The sequence below is a fragment of the Numenius arquata genome, chromosome 10 (assembly GCF_964106895.1).
Source record: "Numenius arquata chromosome 10, bNumArq3.hap1.1, whole genome shotgun sequence".
NCBI lineage: Eukaryota > Metazoa > Chordata > Aves > Charadriiformes > Scolopacidae > Numenius > Numenius arquata.
The window spans coordinates 19282213-19305163 of NC_133585.1; the positions used below are offsets into that span (position 1 = coordinate 19282213).

Here is a 22951-nt window from a genome sequence, read left to right on the forward strand (position 1 = left end):
AATTTTAAAGGCAGACATATGAATTTTGGCCATGCATTAATTCCCACAGATACTCACTAGCATAGCGTGGCTAATTCTTCATGCACCGAGGCAACAAATAAATAAATTTAAAAAAAAAAATCAAGGATCCGTGCTGTATGTGCAAAGGCTTTCGAGAAATAAATAAACAAACAAATCCCTCAGGCCATTTCCAATTTCTAAGCAGAACAGAGATAAGCTAATGACAGTGTCATTCAACCACATTTACAGTTAAAGCCCTAACATCTGCAGCTCCAGTGTTAACAAGCAGGGAGAAAGCCCCGGTCCTGGGGCAGCACTGAACGTTTCAGACTGATTACTCACATGGCTCGCGCTGGCTTCCCTGCACACAGCTCCCTGCATCAAGAAATGCGTGTCAAGGACACCTCAGCATCTGCTCTGAGGCAGGAGGGAAGCAGCGTGCCAGAGCCCGCTGCAGACAACACGCGCGAAGGTAATGGAGCTCGTCCCTCCCTCTGCAGCAGGCAGGGAACAACAGCACAAATTGCTCACGCGAAAAATAACGGAGACGCACATGAGAAAAAAAGATAAGTAGAGCAGGTTTTCAGGGAGTGCTGAGGGTCTGAGCTGAGCTACAAGATGCTGTTAAACTCTTTGCAACTGCTCGGTGATTTCTGCTGCTCCCATTTGAAACGTTTCGGCCTTTTTCTAAATTTCTAGAGTTGAGATAAGACTATTTAGCTGCTTTTCTTTTCGCTGTCCCTTGTCAAAGACACCTTGCTGCTTTTCCCCCATTCAGGTTGTCAGTGATGACATCTCTGTTTTATCACTTACTTCACAAAGTCCTCTTTGCATCGTTGTAGGAGGTCACACGCTTTCTGGATCTCTTGTTCGTTCAGAAGTACCAGCGTCCCAAGAGTCAAGTGAAGCTTTGCCGGGTTCTGGAACAGGCTGCTGTTGACCCCGTGATCCTACAAATCAGTCAATCGATCACATACAGGCATCTTATCTCATCCACACACACACACTCCTCCAGCAGAGGGATAAATACTACAGAGAACAAAGTACCAAGCCACCAAACCTTTTATCTCTGCATCACTGATCAGGTTTATAGTGACTAGAAGTTGAAATGAGAAACAAAATTTCATGGGCTTTGCGAGCGAGCGAGCTCAGCCTGGCAGGGGAGACGCAGCCCCACACCGCACACAGGCTCCCTGCCTGCCTTTTCAGCCGAGCTGCTGAACCACAGCCTGGAAGCTCCTTACTACAGACTCTAACTGAGGACCTAGGACTGAGGACCTGCTCAGGGTTTCAAAAGAAGAGACTTCCACAGCTGTCAAGGTGGCAGCTGCCATCAGCAATGAACTCAACACAAGTCAGCAGAGATTTAAAACTTAAGTAAATTTTTTGTGCAATAAAGCTGGAACCAGCTGTAGTGACAAGCTCTAAATGGTCTCTAAATCCTGTCTAAACACAGGTTGCACTTCACAACACAAGCACAGCTAATACCAGCTCTGATAATTACATTTTTCTTGTTCCCATGTGCCCCATAGTTTGCTGAGATGAATTAAGTTTAAGTTTCCTTTATGAGAAGAGCTACGTGTTGTTGCTGGGGAAGAACTGTTCCCAGGTGGAGCAGTGCTTACATTCAGCTTTAAGAAACTTTCTCTTTTGTTAGAGAATATTTATAAAAATACCTCAAGGATGGTTAACACACCCATATTAAAACAATTATTTCCACTTAGTAGCCATTTCCCATCGGCGCATTAAATAACCTCAACTGCTAACTCCAGAAGAAGCCAACTTGCCAGGCCACTGAAGCCTTTCTGTCTGAAACAAGTCTACTGACTGAGAATGACAGCTTTGAAGTTTCTTGCTGTGCTTCAGAGTTTGAAATAAAACCTTTCAGATGTTTAAACACTGCAGTATCTCAGCCCGTCAGAGTTTAATGCCCCACATCTCACTCAGCATTTTTCATGTCTAAGGACAATATCCATACCCTTCTTTACAGCAGGGCTTACGGGCTGGACTAGAGACGAGCCAGTCTGCAACAGCGAGGCCGAGGGCTTGCTCCAGCAGCCAGAGGCTGGCAAAGCATGGCAGTCCCCACAAGAGAGAGAGCACGTACATACCTTCCACTGCTGCTAATTACTTTATTGCTGACTGAAACCCCAAATCGTAACACGCTAGCAGTGGCAAAGCATGTTGCAAACCTCAGCACCATGCAGCAGCCTGAAACAAGCACAGACCAACTACGTCAAGGCACATCAGCAGCAGAGAGGACAGAGGGATGGCTCTATCTCACTTCTGCCCAACTTCTCCTCCCTGCAGTCAAAGCCTTTCAGCTTCCTTTAATAACATGCACGACAGGACATGATTTCTCTCCGTCAGCCTTTCTTCTCTAATGGTATCTGCAGCCAGAGGATATTTGGCCCATCATAAAACAGTAGCTCAGTTAACTGGAACTGGAAGAAAGTTCAGTTTATCCTTGCCGTGGACAACCAGTCAATGGCACTCATACGGTGCACACGGATATGCGCAGTAACGAGAAAGTAGTTTGCAGGTCAGAAAGCAAAAGCCCTACCCTCCTTCTCTGCCCCAGTACGATTTGTACTGTAAACATCAACCTGCCCTAAAAGCAGTGTTTTCCCCTGAGCTTTCCAACACCTGAGTGTGGGCTGATAGCTGACAAAGTGATGGCGTGTCACCTCCACAAGCCACGCTACCACTGCTGGGGAGATTAGCAGGGAAGAACAGTGCAGAGCAAGCAGGCCAAGACCTAGATAATCTTCCCGGTTTACTCCCTAGCATTTCAGACAGCTCCTAAAAACCTCGCTGACACCCCTACTCTTTCACAGGCCGGCAGATCCCACTTCTCCCACGCATAAAATAGAGGCTACGTCAGAGGTAGCTCTCCCTGGAAGAGGCAATGTTTTTGCGGGTGTCTTAGAAGCCTTTCATGGCTGGATGCTGCTCGCCAAGATGCAAAAAAGGTTGAACCCATTTATTCTAATCCCAGATTACGATACGCTATCAGCAACCGCTGTGTGACCTCACTACAAGCTGTCCTGTCCAGTGGTATCAGTCCTCTGCAACCTGACCGGCACGGCCAGACAGCAGCAATGCAGAGCCTAGGAATATGCGTTCATAACTACTGCTAAGGAGAAATCACATGCACTTCCAAGGAGAATGAGGCCAAGAGACACGATCCCATCAACGTTGTGATTTTGGGGCTTTATGGACATCTTTTGAATACCTAAGGAACCGTCTCAAGGCAAGCTAAAACCATAAAAGCAGGAGTGAGGAGTGAGATTCAGCATCAGAGATGGGCAGAGGGAACCACCAGGATCTAAACCATCCTCTCTGAATGCCTCTCAGCAAAAGGTTCCTCTTTCATCAGTTTCCTCTCCTGGAAAGGTGGACATTCCTCATAGCACAAGTCGCAGTGGCTTGTGGCAAGCCGTGGCTTCCAGCCCTAATGAAAGCAGAATACCAGATGAGAGGAGGCGAGGTGTCGCAGCAGGGAATCCCCATATTCTACAGGGGAATCTGGAAGCGGTGTATTTGCAGGAACTTGCTGGCAGATACTAATGCATAGAACAGACTCTATCATCTCTCGAAAAATTTACTGTTCAAACGTGGGTTCTCTAAGGATGTAGTGAGTGACAAGAAGAATATCCCCTTTACGCACCATCTGTACGTGATGAATGTCCATTTTAGTTTATGCCTCTCCCTGACACTGCCCCGCCATGGTCAAAAAAACAATAACTCATTTCCACTCATTTAACCTTCAGAATTTTTTTTTTTCCTCCCGCCTGCTACTTAGACTTCTTACCTTTGCTCTCCTTCTTTAGAAGGAACACAGAAAAGGTTTTATCCAGAAACCTCTCTTTGCAAAGCCCAAGCACATTGTTCCTTCAAATCTAAGGCCCTGTAGTAGGGAAACCATAGAGCACAACACACTTCAGGCCTTCTACATGACAAGGCAAAGGATCCAACTCCTTAGCTCTTCCTTCCTGGCAGCGTCCTCTCTACTGCCTTAAGGGCTTCCAATATTTGCAGACAGCTTTATGATATTTTTTTCTTAACAGCAGGATACTGCATGCCAGCTATATGCCCTCTCCCACTCTGATCCACAAACAAAGGAATGAGCCAGAAGAGCAGAATTTCCTCAGAACTGACTGAAGAGCTGCAGGCTGAAAAACCCCTCCCATTTTCTGTCCTTTCCACTTCGAGATATATAATACCTCATTAGCAATGTTTGATATTTACAGGTTGCATATATATTACAGCAATCATATTTCTTCTCCATGCTACATCTGCAGCCTGTTAAGACTGCAAATATTGCATTTGCACAGCTCTGAAGACACTCAACTGTGATTTTTCATGGCAATATTACTGCAAAGTCTTTTCCCTTTTCCACCTGCATACTCAGACAGACGTTTCAGTCCTCCTTGCTCTGACACCTACACAACTGTGCGAGGAGACTTCCAAGGTCATCCAGTCACCCGGACCTCCCACTGCACCACAACAGTAATGAGCCTGTGCAGGTCAGCCACATCCCCGTCTTCTTATTAAATTAGCCTCAAAAGAGACCTCCCCTCGGCCCTGCTTCATTGCCTGGCAGACCTGCCCATACGATAGCGTGAATGACACCTGAAGTGTTCCATATTCCAACACAAGGTTCATCTTATAAAAGGTCTTAAAAAAAAAAAAAAAAGTTAGAAAGCATATACCCACCAACATAACCCTACGCTATAAAATATAAATGAATGGTTGTCATGGAAACTGCTTCAGAGAGAAATAGAGTCCCTCACAAACGCTCAATGGCCAGAAGAAATCCTCACACACGCATACCTGGTCCCTTCCCTTCCTTATCGTTATTACCGAGCTTCATTCAAAGACTGGAGTTTACCTCATTCTGCAATGTTTCGCACCAGCAAATTGCAACAGGAAGAGAAGCGCGCCGTTTCTGCCACTGAAACCTATTCAGATTTCTCCAAGTATCCTGAGAAATCCCATTGCTTTGGACAAATCTATAATCTCTCTTATTGCTCTGTGAGGCACAATTTTGAATTACTGTTTTTCATTACCGATATGCTTTCTAGCAGACCCTACTGTGAGATAAAGTGGTATTAGAGTGGCATTACCGGCTTGTGGAGTGATTGAGAGACATACAGGGCTGCAGTACACTCCTTGAAATAACAGGCAGCAATGTATCTAGAAATCCTTTTACTAATACCAGAAGGAAAGGCAGAAAAATAAAGCATCATATATTCCTAGGGTATACGCATACGAACCCCAAAAAACTTGCCACTGACCAAATTCCACACTTCAAACTAAAAATGGAAACTCTAGAGCTATGTAAGCAGTCCCAGGAACATTTCAGAGAGGCAGAGGACACCCAGCAGTGCTCATACGACCCTGCAGCTTCCAGGCCAGGACATCTTGTGCCCATATAGCGTGGAGAGCAGGAACCGCAGCCCTTCTGCCTCCACCCATATAGATGTGTCTTCCTGTAGGGCAGCTTCAGCTGCCACTGTTTTTGGAGATTCCCCAAAGCACCTTGACAACTCAGCAGCAGGAAAAGGCATGCTATGGCCAGTGCCGCACTCCCTCACTGATATTGCTATTACTGGTGTTAGGAGGATTCATGCCTGGGTGCTGGGTCTGCACAGTTCAAGTTTGAGGTTACTGAAAGCCAGAAATAGCTCTTAGGCTGAAATGTGTTCCCATGCGCACATCTACACCACAGGATCCCTGACCAAGCAGAGACTTACATGACTCAGTGCTGTCCAGACACAGAACAGAAGGTCTCAAGAGGAGGAAAAATGAACACGACTAGCCTGGTCAGCAGTGGTCTCAGCACTCCTCTGACCAAGCCTGGGTTTCTACAGCTTTCTAGCGCGTGAAGGTTTGAAGATGGACATGGACACATGAAGGTTTGCAGACACCAAACTAGGTGGGAATGTTGATCTGCTTGAGGGTCAGAAGGCTCTACAGAGGGATCTGGACAGGTTGGATCAATGGGTCAAGGCCAATTGTATGAGGTTCAACAAGGCCAAGTGCTGGGTCCTGCATTTTGGTCACAACAACCCCAGGCAACGCTACAGGCTTGGGGAAGAGTGGCTGGAAAGCTGCCCAGCAGAAAAGGACCTGGGGGTGTTGGTCGACTGTCGGCTGAACATGAGCCAGCAGTGTGCCCAGGTGGCCAAGAAGGCCAACAGCATCCTGGCCTGTCTCAGGAACGGCGTGGGGAGGAGGACTCGGGAGGTGATGGTCCCCCTGTACTGGGCACTGGTGAGGCCTCACCTCGAGGGCTGTGTTCAGTTCTGGGCCCCTCACTACAGGAAGGACATTGAGCTGCTGGAGCGTGTCCAGAGGAGAGCCACCAAGCTGGTGAGGGGTCTAGAGAACAAGTCATATGATGAGAGGCTGAAGGAACTGGGCATGTTTAGTTTGGAGAAGAGGAGGCTGAGGGGGGGACCTCATTGCCCTCTACAGCTCCCTGAAAGGAGGGTGTAGAGAGGTGGGTGTTGGCCTCTTCTCCCAAGGGAATAATGGCAGGACCAGAGGAAATGGTCTGAAGTTGGGGCAGGGGAGGTTTAGATTAGATATTGGGAAGAATGACTTTCCTGAGAGAGTGGTCAGGCACTGGAACAGCCTGCCCAGGGAGGTGGTGGAGTCGCCATCCCTGGAGGTATTTAAGAAACGTGTAGACATGGCACTTCAGGGCATGCTCTAGTGCCCGAGACTGTAGGGGGGTTTTGTGTGTGTATGGTTGGACTCGGGATCTCAGAGGTCCTTTCCAACCATGACGATTCTGTGATTCTATGATGTTCTCAGGCAGTTCCTTCTGAATGTGACTGACAATACTGGGGAGAGCACCAAGATAAATTTACGAACGTGTTTCCAAGTGGATGGCAGACCTCCTTGCCTACCCAATGATGCATACTGACACTTAAGAGTGAGCAAGAGACAAACAACATGACAGAGACAGATCAGGAGGTGTCTGGAGAGCCAGTAAGATCACCAGCTAAGGCTGGGCCAATGGAGGGCTGCAGAGATGTAACCACACCAGCAGGGAGGAAAAATGAGTGCTCTGCAAGGAGAAGAACTAGTCCTGTGTGAGGCCAATGTGCTGCAGGAACAAAACACAGGATCACAGCATGAATGACAGGATTAGTTGCAAAGATGAATAAAAGAGGCCATGTCTTAGAGATGCGACACTGAAAGGATTCGCCTGACACCAAGGCAGCCTGGAGGCCAACACACAGCAAGATGCATGGAATGACACTGAGGTTACTGTCCTGCACAGCAGGCAGGTCTGGGTTTGCTGTCCATGGGGAGGGACAAGAGAGATCCACAGGACCTGCCGGCAGACAGCTAGAGAGAGTAGAAGGATGAGATAAGCTTCAAACAGAGCAGGGCCAGATCTCAAGGGAGATCAAGCGAAAGGACTGTAACAGCCACAAGCCCAGGTAGAAGAGGATAAAGGGCAAGAGAAACACCAGACTGAAAGCAGCAGTGTCAGTCCAGGGCCAACAGCATGAACAGCCACTAGCAGAGCCCCGTGCTGAAGTTACCGGTCCCTCCAAGAGCCGCTTCTCTCCCTGTGACTCTAATGTGTCCCCACACAAGGACTGGAACTAGAAACCAACAGAGGGAGCCAGGCCACCACTGATGCCAGCCCAAGGTCCAGCATTCTCTGTTCAGCCAGCACTTTCTCAGGCTAATGTTTCCATCCCCCTGTCTTCAGGGCTTTCCTTTAACAAAGGTAAGATTTAATAAAGGTAGCTGCTGCTGGCTAATGGGGATAGACAATAGTCAGTGATACCCTCCTAGCCCAAGAAAAGGGTGCTCATGCCATTGCACTGGTTGCTAATCCCTGGATCTGTTGGCCATTTTCAGTTGTATTTAATATCAAGTGGAAACCTGAGTAATAGAAAGCTCCTAAGATGTCATGGAAATAGGCAGCTGGGCGGAGAAGAGGGACTTAAATCAGAACTGCCAGGTAAGACAAGACTGCAAAGCCAGCTCAATTCTGCTCTTGGAGGTGAGACAAGTTGACGTGCAAGTGACCACAAAAACTTGCGTAAGAACTTGTATCTCCACAGATATCAGGTAATTCACACCCACGGCATGAAGACATAGGAAACTAAACTTCTTAAGCTGTGCTATCGGCAAGATTATATTTTCCCCTCTGAAAGGCACTGACAGACATGAAGGTAAAAATATCAGCCCACAAAAACCTGCTGCGTGTATGGAATCTAACCTGCAGCAGCTGCAAAGAAGAACTCCTCTCTTACCTAGAAATGTCCTACCAGTAGACTCAGAGGACATGGCAATTTAATAATACTGTTCCCTCTCCTCAGCCTGGCCCTGTGCATTGACGTACCACTTCTGTCAAACCAGAAGCATGCTAAAATAAAGCAGGGAATACACAGCTTTCACTTCATTCTGTTCCTCATTTCCCTATGCCTAACTATTTCCTGCTGCTCTCAATGCAAGATCTGAAGGCAAGTAGGAGGGACTGTCAGCACAGTGTCTCACAGGGAAGAAGGGAAGTGATTAGATTTGTAGGATGGCATGTGCTACCAAGTCATTTCTCCCTCAGCTCCACTAATGACACCCATCTTCCTTCACTGTCAGCAACCACAGGAAAAGTGAAATAGAAGCCGCAGCAAACTTCTGAATTCCTACCTGGTTTCACAGTTATGTAGAAATCATATAAAATGTAGAAAGGTCCACTACATTATTTAGTGGCTTTCCTATTAAAAACAAACAAACAAAAAAACCCCACCCTCTTTTGAATCTTAGATATTCTCCCACCTAGGAAAATCTCTAAGGAGAACAAAATATTTTACTAACAATTTACTAAGTAAGCCATTCCACTTTCCAGAAGATTTCACAACACCACTCAACAAATTCACCGCAGATCCACCAACTTAAGTAAAAGGCCTGTTAAAAATACATTCCTAGGAAACAGAATAGAATAAGGCCTTCAAGGTAAATACCAAAAAGCTATCTCAATAAATGAAATGGCACCCTGCCGAAGGGCTTCCACTTGATTTTAATTCTCACGTGGATCCTTACCTTTGAGCATTTCTCCAACACTTCCTCCTTGAACTGCAGGAACTTCTCCTGGATGGTGGGCTGGTTGAGAGCAAAGGAGAGGAAGTGTGTGAAGGGCTGCTTCTTACGGAAGCTGTCCAGGAGAACATCGATCCGCGTTCGGGCAGAGATGACACCGCTGCGATGCTGCCCTGTAATCACTAGAAGGAAACAAAGCAATACCTGTCTGGTTTCTGTGAAGATAAAGTGAGACTACCGACACCCATGCAAAATAAAGAGTAATTGAATGGATCGTGATTTTACATGACATTTATCTGTGCACTTTAAAACATCGATATTGGAGGGTATTGTGAAGGTAAGAATTTTTCAAACAGGAGACGCCAGGAAGGAATTAGAAAAACCTGCACAACAGCACCTCTCTGCTTTTAGCCCTGGGCTCACTGAAGAAGCGATATGAAGCTGGCTGGAACGGGTCCAGCAGAGGGCCACAAAGATAATCAGAGGGCTGGAGCACCTCTCCTATGAAGACAGGCTGAGAGAGCTGGGGTCGTTCAGCCTGGAGAAGAGAAGGCTCCGAGGAGACCTTACAGCAGCCTTCCAATATCTGAAGGGAGCCTACAGGAGAGCTAGCAAGGGACTCTGTCAGGAAGTGTAGTGACAGGACAAGAGGTAATGGTTTTAAATTGGAAGAGGGGAGATTTAGATTAGATACCAGAAAGAAATTCTTTACTGTGAGGGTGGTGAGACACTGGAACAGGTTGCCCAGGGAAGTTGTGGATGCCCCATCCCTGGAAGTGTTTAAGGCCAGGCTGGATGGGGCTTTGAGCAACCTGCTCTAGTGGGAGATGTCCCTGCTCATGGCAGGGGGGTTGGAACTTGATCTTTAAGGTCCCTTCCAACTCTAACCATTCTATGATTCTATGAATTAAAACCCCAACCATGCACAGAGAAATCTCACCAGACTCCCCGCTTGACTTAAAATGCCTGACACGGCTGTGCTTTCCTCTGTAAAGAGAGAATGATGCCATCAAAAGTATCCTTCTGCTCTCAAGAAAGCCAGAGTTTTAGGCACTCTGAGTGCCTAAAAACAATAACTAAGAGTCTATCATTTCAGCAGCTTGTCAGATTTCTAGAGCGTTATTTCAAGTTTTCATAAAGGTAACGTGAAAAAGAAAAGAAAAATCTATCAAAGATCAAGATGGCCTATATCATTTGTGCATGCACTTCAAGGCACCAGAGAACACTTGAGCTCGAAAGGAAAGAACTGCAAGGAGTAAAATTCTCTTGGCTTCCTATTATTACATGTTTTCAACATCTCTCAACCTTCCTAATAGTCCTTCACAGTTCTCAGAAAGAAGTCAAGACCCACTTCTTGAGAAGTACAGCCACATTCCTGTGCAGCACCGCAGCTGGATCTCTCCTTGTCACTTGCTCCTCGCAGCTCTGTCACGAACGTAACCATACACCGTGCCAATTACCACCGGAGCGTGCGTAAGGGGCCCTACAGATATCCACTCAGCAGAAACCTGCACGGGCCAGCCCTCATGAGCAACGCCCCCTTTCTTTCTAAGTCCCTGGAAGTGATGAGAAGGAACATACGGTCCAAGAAAGCCTGCTTTTACTATCAGGATCAAGTGACAACACCAGAAAGGCAGCAGCATCATCAAAACACTTCTCAGATTAAAGCAGGTGCTGAAGTTTATTTCACATGTAAATACATAATGTGGCATTTTTTTTTCTGGATGTACGTTACAGCTCCTCGTTAATGGAAATAGTATTAATTTAAAAAAAAACAAAATACAAACAACAAAACCAAAAAAACAAGCCAACACGTTCAGGCTCAAAGTCCTCAAGCCAGTCATTTAAGGCCTAGAAGTGACTTCAGTGAGACTATCCATAGACTTAAAATAGACTTTTTTTCCCCAAAAAATACCCCTTACACTATTTTATAAGGATTTATAGGCAGGGAAAATAAACTCAGGAGAAAAGTGAAGTGATTTTGCAAAGGGAGTCAGTGCCATGTCAGAAGCAGGAATGAAAGGAAAAACACTTCCTGTGCCCCCTCCCCTCTCAAATCATGTCATGCAAGAGCTGATGAGAGAACGGCCATTGTGTGCACTTTAAAGCTCACCAATTTCTCCTTCCACTCCAGGCTTGGGAATGCTGATGGAGGTTCGAGTCTCTGTTTCTAGCTTCTTCTTGGTTTCCCCTTTCTTCCCAATGATGTACCTGGAGGCGTAAAAGTGCAGAAGAGTCATTTACACAGTATCATTCTCCTTCTCTCTACTTCCAGGACTCCGTGCATGACCTGGCTCACAACTGGCTTAAGTTAAAATAAGTCCATGACAGCTCTGCCCAGTACATCCTTGCCACAGCTTATTCGTCAGCTGGGTTACCTGTTTTTTCCCCATTACCCCAGCTGACAAAGAACTAAGGGCGCTTTTTTTGCTTTTTGCCGTGCTCAGGGTAGTCATTTGCCAGCATCCAAACACAACAGAACAGCTTTCCTTCTCTACATCTCACTAAAACTATTCAACCAATAAAACTGTCAAAAATAACTAGATAAAGCTTTGAACACTCCAGGATTCCCAGTAAACACCAGATTTGAGTCAATAGTCAATTCCAGTCGTGTGTGCTTTCTCTCAAAGCTTTCACAAACTCCCCCTGCCAGGCTGCTCGCCCCAGTTCTTCCTCCCCTTCTTCCACCCTCTCTGATGCTTTCATGTTCAAGGGAAAAATGCTCAAAAACTCTCCTGCCAGCAAGAAAGCACCACCTGCTGTCTTTGTCACAGGGAAGGCTTAGGAGTCAAGCGTGGCACAACTGCACTAAAAAGGCATTGCCAGTTTTCCATTCCCAAATGCTAAAATCCACATCCACAAAACGGAACACATTTTGGAGACCCAGCACTTATCCTAACTTCAAAAAAAAATAATATTCTGCACTCAACCGCTTCCAAGCAGCAACTCAAATAAACCAGAAGCATATAGGCTCACTTGTATAACGGGCTGGGAACCTCCACTCTGCACTGGAAGCCCTTCTCAGTCTCTTCCACCACAAAGGCATCACAGGGTTCGTCTGTGCAGTCACCGGGGCCTACTAGAAAAAAAAACAACAAACAAACAATAGACCTTCTACAACCTCTGTAAACTTTGGCAGCGCTTTATGTAGGACAATGGTCTCACAGTCATCTTCTCCCAAGATTAAATAAAGGAAGAAACAGATTCCTCTCCGTTGCGGCTAACTGCTTATTTTTTTTCACCATACTACTAGCTCCGGAAAACATAATGACTGCTTCTAAATCCAACAGGCTGGGAGATGCAGGAAAGCAGTAGTTACAGCCCAGATTCTCTCTCCTGGCAGGGTGGAAACCACCAGTCCATTCAGGGACCTGAGCAGGTATTTAGCATTGCAGAAGAATACAAATGAAAAATTGAGGATGGTTTTGGTTCAAGAGTTCAGGGAGAGTGTTTTGGAAAACAGAAATTCTCAAGCCCTTGGCACAGAGGAATAGATGCACCTTTCATCCGTAGGCCATTCAGTTGTGCCTGTTAGGACCAAACATGACTTCCAGAAAGAGGCCATGGTTTCTGTCTCCTCTCTGACACATACGGGGACGAATTTGGGTGGCAAACCACTTATTAAAGTTTTGTTCAATCCACTGAAAGGCGGGATGGAGGGAGAAACAGGACACAACACCCACAACTGTTTCCATCTGAGAAATAACAGCTGAGCTTTCCTGTATCCACAACTCACGCAGAACTAAAACAAACATACAGCCAGAAAGGCAAAGTAAAATACATCAGAGCAGGAAGAATTTTACCCCCAAAATAGGTTAACACCTTCCAAAAGCCACATTATAAGAGCCCAGTTCTTCAACGGGCAAACACTGCGAGGACAGAGGATATTTAGCCAGCGGCTTCCACTCCTGCAGTATCTGCAAATAATCACGCTACCAAAAAGAAAGGCACTTCAGGAACCTGAAGCTTATTTTTTTCCCTCTTCACTGGAGATCTTTCACAGCCAGCAAACATAATCGACAGTCAGCAGCGTAGGCACCTAAGCCCACATTCGGTAACCAGGATTAGGTCTACTCTTTGGCCGGCAGGATCACCAAGGAGGGACACAAAGCATTTTTCTCCCTCTTGAACACCTCACTCCCCGGCACAAGCAGGTCCTCGAGCACATAAAGACACCAGAGAGAACACCAAGAGCTCCCCAGGTCCCCAGTGTCAATGCTTTCATCTGTAGGACGTCCCAACAGCACCACGATCACCCCTCGCACAGCACTCTTTACCTGCAGAGAAATCATCCTCTTCCTCCTCATGCTGGTAGGCCTGCTCTTGAATGAGGTTCTTCCTGTATACTCGCCCCCCAATCCTTATCAGGGTGGGCCGCAGAACGTCCATCCCACTCCTCCTCCTCCTAATGCAAAAACAAAGACAGCTTTGCTAACTTATGCCAAGAAAAGGTAAATTCCGAGCTCTCCTCGAGGACAATTTATAAGAGGCATAAGGGGAGTTCTGAGGGGCTCAGCAGCAGAGAGTGAGGTCTGCACATCCAGAAGAGCAATAACTCCTCCTGTATCTACGTACAAGGGATTCCAGAAAAACAATACTTTCTCAAACCTTACGTCACTCACTCAAAGCCTAATTTTATGAGAACTTATTCTTTGTCAGCTCATAAGCCACGCTCAGGTAAAGCTGGGAAATCTAAGCAATGTAAGATACCTAACAAAGCATCAAACTTTTTGCCCCTGCAAGGAGGCCAGCAACTGATCACTACCCTCCCCGAAACTCACAAGTTTTAGCTAAAACTCACTGTGGCCTCAGTCAATGTGCTGCCTTAGCACCACTCGGGATTCTGAACAGTTTCACCTCCGTATCTTCTGTAGCTGCAGCCCAAAGAGATCCCAGCCTCTTACAAGCAATCCCTTATGACACTGAGCTCTCTCACAATACCTGCCATCTTCCACGAGAGTCCCAAAGGCCTGAGGAGCTGTTCCAAAGCAAACCTGGTTCCCTGGATCTGCTCTGCAGGCAGCTGGGGAAGGGAAACAAAGGGCTCTGAGGGGTGGGGGCTGCCCAGTGTAAGCTGTTACACCTCCTGCTCTCCACCTCAGAGCAGCAAGTTTGAGGTGTACACGTGAAAGTCTTACGCTACCCTGCATTATTGCAAATGATATTAGAAACACAGCGGAAAGCATTTTTTACAGTGGAGAGCACTTTATGGCATCAAAGCAACAGGGTGATCCGAAGAACCGGCAGGCACCTGTGCCATGATTTAGGCCAGGCTGGCCACCGAAGAGCAACAGATGCTCTCCCCCACCTCTCTCTCCAAGGAGAGGAAGAAAAGAGGCAAGAAATTTATGAGTTTGTTCAGGCACAAGCCATACCCCTAGCTACCCTCCACCCTCAAACCCCAGGGGCCGCTCCACAGGCTGTGCCGGAGAGTTCACATCTTTAGTACTTTTAATTTCTATCTCCAGTGAAGTTGTTAACATTAGGTATAGAATCATAGAATCATCTAGGTTGGAAAAGACCCTTGGGATCATCGAGTCCAACCATCTACCCTACTCTACAAAGTTCTTCCCTACACCATATCCCCCAACACCACATCTAAGCGACTCTTAAACTCATCCAAGGATGACTCAACCACCTCCCTGGGCAGCCTGTTCCAGTGTCTGATCACTCTTACTGTGAAGAATTTCTTCCTAATGTCCAGTCTAAACCTACCCTGTTGCAGCTGGAAGCCGTTCCCTCTTGTTCTATCACTGTTTGCTTGTGAGAAGAGACCAGCACCAACCTCTCTACAACGTTCTTTCAAGTAGTTACAGAGAGTGACGAGGTCACCCCTCAGTCTCCTCTTCAAACTAAACAGTTCCAGCTCCCTCAATCGTTCTTCGTACGATTTATTCTCCAGGCCTTTCACCAGCTTCGTTGCCCTCCTCTGTACCCGCTCCAACACCTCGAAGGTACCACCGAGGGTATCTCGGTTTTTAAAACAGAAGCTCCTGTTTCTCAGAAGACATCTCCACCAAAAAGATCACCTTTGCCAGAAGGTTTACCTGCCCACAACAGCACAACCCAACGGGGTAAAAAAACCAAAACCAAACCAAAACCTGAAGCAGTGGCCTCTGAAAGATGAATTTACTCTGAACGGGGTTTATTGTACGGAGCGACGCCACGTTCGGCAGTTTAACGCTTTTCCCCTCAGCTGCCTCCCGGGGTGACTCAGGACCCTCCGGGCCCACACCCAGAACCGGCCCAAGGCAAGAAGGACGGACAAACGACCGACAAAGGCCGCAGGGCGAAAGGCTTCCCCTCAGGCCTGGCGGGTAACGGCCGCCGCGGCCGTTGCTAAGGGTTACCGCCCCCTCCTCCCCCCGGAAGTAAGGAGGGGCCCGCGCGTGCCCGCCCGCCCCAGCATGCACCGCGAGCGCGATCCCGCGCGCCGCCTGCGCCGAGCCGTCCGGGCGGCCGGGTGAGGCACGGAGGGAGCGGCGGCGCCCCGGGAAGGGGGAAGGGGGCGGCCCGGGAGGAGACGGGCGGTGGGATGAACGGGAAGGGGGGCGGGGGGGGGGAATGTAGGCTAGCGGCGCTGGCGGCTGGCGGGGGGGGGGGGGGTGGGTGGCCTCACTCACCGGGAAGCGGCTGGCTACGGAAGCCGGGGAGGGGCCTGGGGTGGGGCACTCGACGGCGCCAGTGCGCATGCGCCGCCCCGCCCGGCGGGAATGTGAGCAGGCCACCGCGCATGCGCAGTGCTGACAGCGGCGCGCGCCCCCTCCTCCCCTCCCCCCCCCCCCCCCGCGATCGTCGGTGCCTCAGGGCTGAGGCGATGGCGGGGAAGGCCCCGTCCTGGCTCTGCCGTCCCGTCCCCCTGCTTTGTGTTTCCCTCACCCGCTTTAAAATAAAGACCCTGCCAGGAGGTCTTTTATATTTATAAAGACCTCGGAGGCTGCCAGCGGTTTGCGAGCCCCGATCGGCACCTTTCCGGCGCAAAGCATCGTCTGGCTTCCTTCGCCAGCGGGGGAGCTGGGCCTGCCCAGGTTTGTTGAAGAAGGTGTTGCTGGATGTATCATAACCATTTTAAAAGTTTTATGTTGTCAGGGCATTTTCCTTCACAGCCTGCTGCAATCTGATGCTGTGTTTTGTAACCCGGGCAGCAAATGAAACAACCTTGAGCTTGGCTATGAATGAACACACAATTGGTAGTTGTGACAGCCTTTTAAAAACCCATTTTCTCTACTAAATCTTCCAGTGCTCTCCAAAGGCACTGTCTGCATAGCCTAAAGAGTTTGCAGAAGTGTATTAAATAGGTAGGATAAAAGAAATGCATTAAATGGGCAGGATAATCGGGAATGCTTATAGGTGGTTTTTAAGGAGTAGCAAGTGCTGTCACTTACAAGTGCCAAGTGACAGCTTTTTTTTACTATGTGACATACTTAAGTACTCCACCGTGACAAATGTACAGCCAGTATCTCTTAAAAATAAGGCTGAGAAAGGAATATGCAAGAGGTGACCGGGCTTGTGCTGTAGGGGCAGATGGATGCTCGGCTGCTGCCGGTTTAGGTCAAATGTAGTGTTTTAAAAGCAAAAGCACATCTGGAGCGAAGCAGAGCAGAGTTGCTGCAGATGAGGCACAGCGTGGCTTCGTGCAGGATGTGGCGCTGGAACTGGCAGTCCTGAAGGCTTCCAGGTTTTATGAGGCAGCAGGACTTTTTTTTCCATGTTTGTGCTCCTGGAAACGAGGCAAAAAGAAGGGGGGGAGGGGGGAGCGCGAAGAGTTTTCATGGCCCTGGGGAGTGGGAAAAGTGCCAGGCAGCTGAAGGCCAGTGAATTCGGGCCAGCGACCTGTGCTGGGTTATTTTTATGCACGCTCCGGTGGTGCCGCTGGATTCCCAGGCCCCTTTGTCCGAGGGGTCAGCATGTGGGTTACCCTCTGTTTCTGGGTGCCGCCGCGTGGTGCCACAGCTCACTGCACCCGTCCCCACAGCAGGCGCAGGCAGCCCTCTCCCACGCAGGCAGAGCAGCTTCCAACCACCGGCGCTTTGAGGCTGCCGAGCCAAGGAGTGGGAGCGGCAGCCCAAAGCTGTGGTTGCTGGCTCTTCCTGGACCTCACCGCCTTCATCCGCTGTCAGATACGTGTGCGGTCGCTGGCTTTGCGCCCTGGGAAACTCCCGAGACACCCTTCCTAACTCCGCTTTGCTCTTTTTTTTTTTTTTTTTTTTTTGTTCTTTCAGGCTGGGACGGGGTGAAATGGCAGCCTCTTCTTCGTCGTCTTCAGCTGGTGGAGTCAGTGGCAGCTCTGTAACAGGATCGGGGTTCAGCGTTTCGGACCTGGCGCCACCCCGAAAAGCCCTCTTCACTTATCCCAAAGGAGCCGGGGAGATGCTGGAAGGTGATTGCTCCCGCTCTTCTCCTTCCCCGCTCCTCCTGGGGTCGCCGACCTTGGCACCCCGCTGCCTTTTTGGATTTTAGTTGGCAAAAGCTGGAGGGAGGAAGGAAGCAGCAGGGCTCGGGTTGGTCCCGAGCAGCCCCGGCTCTCCCACCAGTTGTTCATGAGGAAGTGATTTTTCTGGCAGTCACCTGTTTTTCATCTCCATGACAACACGTCAGACAAGGAAGCCATCTACCTGAAAAGGAACATGACTCTGTTAATTGCTCATTGTTAGCTAATCCTTTGATGTCAGGCAGGAATTACTGTAAAGATAGCTGAGGCAGGAGTATTTTTCTTGGCAAAACGCATTCTGAGGTTGGATTTTGACTGGGCTAGTACAGGAAGCAGCTTGTATCCCTGCTGGCCAGGAAACGTAAGGCTTATTTTTGCCCCCTCAACCCAAGTTAAAACCTCGCTGCAGAGGTCTGCGAGAGGATAAATCAGTGCTAGCCCTCTCTTTTAATCTTTTGAGGTTGAGCACGTTCCCCTTTTGGGCTCGCTTTTGTTGGAGCATTTCTCCAGGGCTGCCTGGAGAGGGTTAGGGCTCTGATCCAGCGCGGCGTCTTGCCTTTTTGTCCCCGAGCCGCGCTGCCCGCTTTGTTGGGGTTGCCTAAAGGAGGACCCAGGCACGTCACCTGCCCCTCCTCTGGGTGAGGGAGGAAGTGCAGGTCCTCCAGATGACAGGGTCGGTCGGTCGGTCGGTCTGTCTGTCTGCTCCCCGTGAACTTCCTGTGTCTCCACACCGCACGCTTGCCTGCGTGAGCTTGAAGTTCATTGGGGTGTCCCTGCAGCTCAGAAGTGTCTGGCAGACAAACACGGCAGCGCAGGGCAGCTGGGACTGAGCGCTACCTCCTTTAAGGACTGGTTTTATTACACATTAGAGCCCATATGCTGGTCTATTGAAGTAATTATGACTAAAGGCTTGCTCATAGAACTTAAGAAGCCCTCAAAACAAATTAAAATAATGAAGCACTTCGTGTTACCAAATAGACAGACAGCTGTTCCTCCTGAGAGCCACTCCGCAGGACGGCTGGGCTGAGGAGTCAGAGAGGGAAGGATACGTTTGGGAATAGCACAGGGCAGCACCAAGACAGCATTTCAACAGCTTGCAAGGGGATGCTCTGAGCGTGGCAAAACTCCGGCTCTTCCCTGGGGTTCAGCTTCGGATTAGATTTTCCAGGGCCAAGGGTCTGTTTCTATCCTTAGCCTTTAAAATTGCTTCCCTTCCTCGTTTTTATGGCATGAAGCTTTTACTTGATTTTGCTTTGGGCTGACCTGTTTACCAGTAACCCAGCGGTCCGTCTGCTCTGGGTGGAAGCAACAACTAAACGCTGTCCCTGTTGCAGGAAGCTTTAAGTTAGTTTTTAATGTCTGAGATAAAAGGCGATAACACCCATTCTTTCAGCAGGCAGGTGCTAGTTGGGTAGCTCCATACCAGTTTCCCCTTCAAAAATCCCCAGTAACGGACTGATTTTTATTGTTACTTTAACTGTCTTGCTTGCTTTTAAATAAACTTTTGGGCTTTGGGGTTTCTTTTTTAGAAGGAAGTAGTATAAACTGGGTAAGTACTTGGCATACAATTAGTCATGTATTCCAGATTGCTTTATTCTGAGACAGTTGTGTGATCAATTACCAATTTAGATGGCAAGATAAAAATTATTTGATATCCTTTATGCGGGGTTATGGTCTAAGCCTGTGGGAAATCATACAGCATTATAAGGACCCAAGTGTCTGAGCCCCGAGGGAAGCGGAGACTGCCGCAGTATTAGCTGGCTTCTCCTTAGCTTACCTCCTATTTAAAATAGACTAAAATTGCTCGACAGAGGGGACGTAACAGGATATCAGCTGGGACACCTCCCAGGTAGCGCAGCCGTTCCCCAGCGGCACCGAGAGCCAGCCAAAGCCCCGCACAGGATTTGAGTGCGGGGCCATATAGGCTGGAAACCGGAGCGCTGCGTGCTCGGCGCAGGGGAAAGTGTCAGAATAGGCAAATGGGGAAACCCACACCTCGAACGTAAAAATAGAAGGTCAGCGGCGCTCAGTTAAGGTTGCTCAGTCTTAAAACTTTCAGATTAAACCACCTCCCTTTTTCTGCTTACAGATGGCTCCGAAAGATTCCTCTGTGAGTCTGTCTTCAGCTATCAGGTTGCATCTACATTAAAGCAAGTGAAACACGGTAAGCATCGAAACAACATCTATTTTAGCTGCATGTTGATTGGGGAAGATGGCAGGGGAGCGCGGAGAAAAGGCTGACATGTTCTCAGGTGCCAACCACAAAAAAGCAGAATAGCCTTTTAAGTTGGCAAATTAATGCTAAGTCAGACCATCATTGAGTCCTCTTGCAAGCCCTATGCAAAGCGACGGGAACCCACACAGCCTGGGTGGGAACAGGCTGTGCCTTTCGAAGCTTGTTTTTCCATCGCTGTGTGCCGCGCTGCCTTCACGAGAGGTGAGGCCAGAAGAGGAGGTTATGGGCAGGAAACGCCCACGCTCTGATCTTGGCCCAGCGCTGACTGTCTCTTTGGCCTTGGGCAAAGAGACACTTGATTCCACCTTTGTTTCTCTGCTGAGCTGTAGTGACACCGGCAGGGTCACGCGAGGTTTCCAGAGGTGCTCAGGAGACAGACGCGCAGGTGCCTGGCGTGGCGTGATGGGGCTGACTCCACTCCCTGCCTCCCCGAGAAAGAGTCTTACGGCTTGTTTGAACTTCTCCTTCCCTCCTGGGGCCTTTGCCTGCTGCCCAGGTGCCTGTAACCGAACGATGGGCTTGACTGCGCAGCAGCTTACGTTCTCAAGACATTGGGCAGAGCTCAGCACCAGACTGCGTCTGCCGCTCAAGAGTCACATCCTTTCTGGTCCCCACCTCTTGTCAGCTACAAGGGGTACTTCCACATGTTGTCTCAGACCGGAGAGGTTTCCTGTACTCCACCAGGGAGGGTTGCCAGGAGGAGGTCTGGGGGGCGTGCAGCAGCTTGCAAGGCCGTGATCTTGTGTTTCTGAACTGAAAAGCAAAGCTGAACTCCAGAGCCTTTGCTTCCGTGGCTCCGGCGCCATTGCAGCTGTAGCTACCAGGGGTTGCTGTGCAGACCGGCACCCACATAAGCGCCAGCCTTTCAAACTGGTTTGCAGAGCACCGGTCTCCTCCCTGTAAGAAAGGGGAAAGGCTTAAAAAAAGGTGAAGGTCATCGGTTTTTTGGCTTGTTTGTTTGCCAGTTCCCAAAAGCACTCGGTTGCAGCAGGTGGAGTGAGAACAGTCCCTCTTAAAAGCATCCACTGCTGCTGTCAGCATAAATCGTGGTGCATTTTATGTTACACCTTGCTAGCAAGTCAGCTCATACTGGGCCGTTTTTCCAAGAGGCCGCTGTGCTGTTAAACTTCCAGCAGAGCCAAGAGAAGGAGGGCTCTTCTCATCTCCATACCACTGCAGCTAATTGAATTGAAAATGGAGCCTGCGTGCCCAACACACAACCGATTTTAAATAAAGCTGAGAGGAACAAGTTGTCTCGGGGATCCCCGGGGAGACTGCCTGTTTCTGCACGGGCACCTTCGTATCGTTAGCACGCTCTGATTGCAGAGCCTTTCTGCTACAGTCATCCGGGTCCTCCTCAAAGGACCTTCCTTCGTTAAAACTAGCGAGTTCCTTGAGCTGCACCCAGCTCTACCGTGGGCTGAGCGAGCTCCCTCTGAACTTCTCTCTTCTTTTGCGCTATAAATATTTATGCTAAAGAAATGAGCTTCATCCTGTCTTCACCCCCATACGCTAATGGGCTTCGGGTTTCCCTGTCCGGACTTGAATTTACAGGGCATGGGCAGGGATGGGTAAATACACATTCGGCATTGGACGAGGCAGAAAAGCCTGTCCCTGCTTTCTCCTGCAATCTGTCGAGGTCTCACCGTTTTTGCGCAGGGCGTCACGTAGAGTGGGTTTGTGTTCAGATGGGCTCAGTGGGTTTTATTCTATTCTTGTTTCCCCATTGACAGCCGGGAATTTGCATCTAATTGAGAGCTTTAATTGCGCTGTCATTGCAAACCACGGTTACCTTTGAACTTCTCGCAGATCAACAAGTTGCACGGATGGAAAAACTAGCTGGTCTGGTGGAAGAGCTGGAGGCAGATGAGTGGAGGTACAAGCCAATAGAGCAGCTCCTGGGATTCACTCCCTCCTCGGGCTGAGCGTGTCTGGATCGCTGCTGTCAGGGAGCAGAAGAAAAACATTCTCTGGCCTGGCTTCAAAACACACCCCCATTTATCAGGATGCTGACAGCTGCATCGGCAGGACTGGGCTATTTTTTAAGTTGAGAGTGAGGATCCCCCATAAAGCTGCCAGTAAATGGAAATGACAGGATTCTTTAAGTCCTCTGCGGCGTTACAGTCTGGCAGGGCTCGGTTTCTGTAACTTAGAAGGTAGGATCAGTTTTACAGAACTCGAGGAGAATCACCTTATTGTTTACAGAGGAGGGAAGACTCACAGTGTGGTGGTGGTGGGGAAAGCAACCCAGTAGCTCAGCCTGGCCTTTCCCCGGCACGTGGCCGAAGGACTGGGTGATCCATGGGCTGGGAAGCGTGTGTCTTTGCCGCTCGGGCCGGGCCTCCGTTGAGCAGAGGTACGACACCCTGCCAAAAACGCTCTTCAGCCCTAGCCATTGTTTTGGGGGATGAAAAGGATGAGAAGGGGCGAATGGTGACACTTTTCTCCAGAGGCACCGGGTGTATTGCCAACACGGGTCTCTCCGTTGCTGTTTCTCTTGCCTCTGCACAGCGAGCGCTGGTGGGACGCTGCTCTCTAATGCAGAAGCTGTATCTTTCTTTAATACCCTGAAACTCTTCTTCCTCTTTACTATCAATTAGATTGCTCTGTGATAATAAAATAATTCTGTCTTTGAAACCAGTTATCTCTTCGAAGCTTGGTCTGATGAAAGGAACAATCGGCTGCTGGGTAGGCAGCGGGAGGTATAACGAAGCTCAGAGGCAGCTTGGCTGTTGCGATGGTCAACTTAAGTTCAATTTGAAAAAAAAAACCCTCTGAGAGGAACCAAACCACACTCAGTTTACACTCAGAAGTGGATTGATTTAAATCAGATTTTAACCTTGGTTTAACTCTACCAGCAGAAAGCCCTTCTTCAAATCCATCCATTTTAATCATCTTGGGTTTTCGTTTGTACTTCACTTCTGTTCTTGAGGGCAACTGGATTTCCATTTTTCTGGCGTAACCATTTCAACATGTTAATTTTCCATTGATTAGAGCCTTAACTCCACGGTTTCGCTGGCCAGCAGGGGGATAGGCTCAGCGCTGTATTTAGGCAATAGTACGACTTACTGCTCCAGATGCCTAATCCTGCCATTTTCAACAGCTTATTGACGAGATCATTTTATTTTTACTCACTACATCAGCCCGGCCACATCTGGGTTGAAACAGATCGATTTGAATCCATCCCCATCTTAGTTATATCACCAGCGATT

The 22951-nt window shown here is 48.7% G+C and overlaps 2 protein-coding genes across 6 annotated transcripts in view; one reads left to right on the plus strand and one right to left on the minus strand.

Annotated features, from left to right (window-relative positions):
- Nucleotides 1-13471, minus strand: part of ASCC1 (activating signal cointegrator 1 complex subunit 1) — a 39461-nt gene extending 25990 nt beyond the window's left edge. Inside the window, exons 1-5 of one of the 3 annotated variants that reach the window (XM_074154673.1) lie at nucleotides 13350-13471; nucleotides 12049-12151; nucleotides 11186-11283; nucleotides 9076-9254; nucleotides 814-950 (exon numbers count right to left, since the gene is read on the minus strand). In XM_074154673.1, the coding sequence (XP_074010774.1) occupies nucleotides 814-950; nucleotides 9076-9254; nucleotides 11186-11283; nucleotides 12049-12151; nucleotides 13350-13461 (629 nt within the window). In that variant the 5' untranslated portion in view covers nucleotides 13462-13471. The remainder of the gene's footprint in view (nucleotides 1-813; nucleotides 951-9075; nucleotides 9255-11185; nucleotides 11284-12048; nucleotides 12152-13349) is intronic. The other 2 variants (XM_074154675.1, XM_074154674.1) reach the window with 2 other exon arrangements.
- A 2008-nt stretch (nucleotides 13472-15479) lies between these two features.
- Nucleotides 15480-22381, plus strand: ANAPC16 (anaphase promoting complex subunit 16). 3 transcript variants are annotated; one of them, XM_074155008.1, is made up of 4 exons: nucleotides 15480-15535; nucleotides 17295-17452; nucleotides 19593-19667; nucleotides 21549-22381. In XM_074155008.1, exons 1-4 carry the CDS (start codon nucleotides 15480-15482, stop codon nucleotides 21662-21664), a joined length of 405 nt encoding a protein of 134 aa, XP_074011109.1. In that variant the 3' UTR covers nucleotides 21665-22381. The 3 variants fall into 3 exon arrangements, with proteins under 3 accessions (XP_074011109.1, XP_074011108.1, XP_074011111.1); XM_074155007.1 differs by lacking the exon at nucleotides 15480-15535 and adding an exon at nucleotides 16844-16914 and having other exon boundaries at nucleotides 21549-22378; XM_074155010.1 differs by lacking the exons at nucleotides 15480-15535; nucleotides 19593-19667 and having other exon boundaries at nucleotides 17311-17452; nucleotides 21549-22372.
- Nucleotides 22382-22951: the final 570 nt, after the last annotated feature.

Excerpts from the sequence above, each read along its gene's own strand:
- ANAPC16 (XM_074155007.1), top strand. The coding sequence starts at position 16,844 with ATGGCCCTGGGGAGTGGGAAAAGTGCCAGGCAGCTGAAGGCCAGTGAA. Across the intron at positions 17,453-19,592 it reads AGCCGGGGAGATGCTGGAAG|ATGGCTCCGAAAGATTCCTC; the intron begins GTGATTGCTCCC and ends TTCTGCTTACAG. Across the intron at positions 19,668-21,548 it reads ATTAAAGCAAGTGAAACACG|ATCAACAAGTTGCACGGATG; the intron begins GTAAGCATCGAA and ends AACTTCTCGCAG.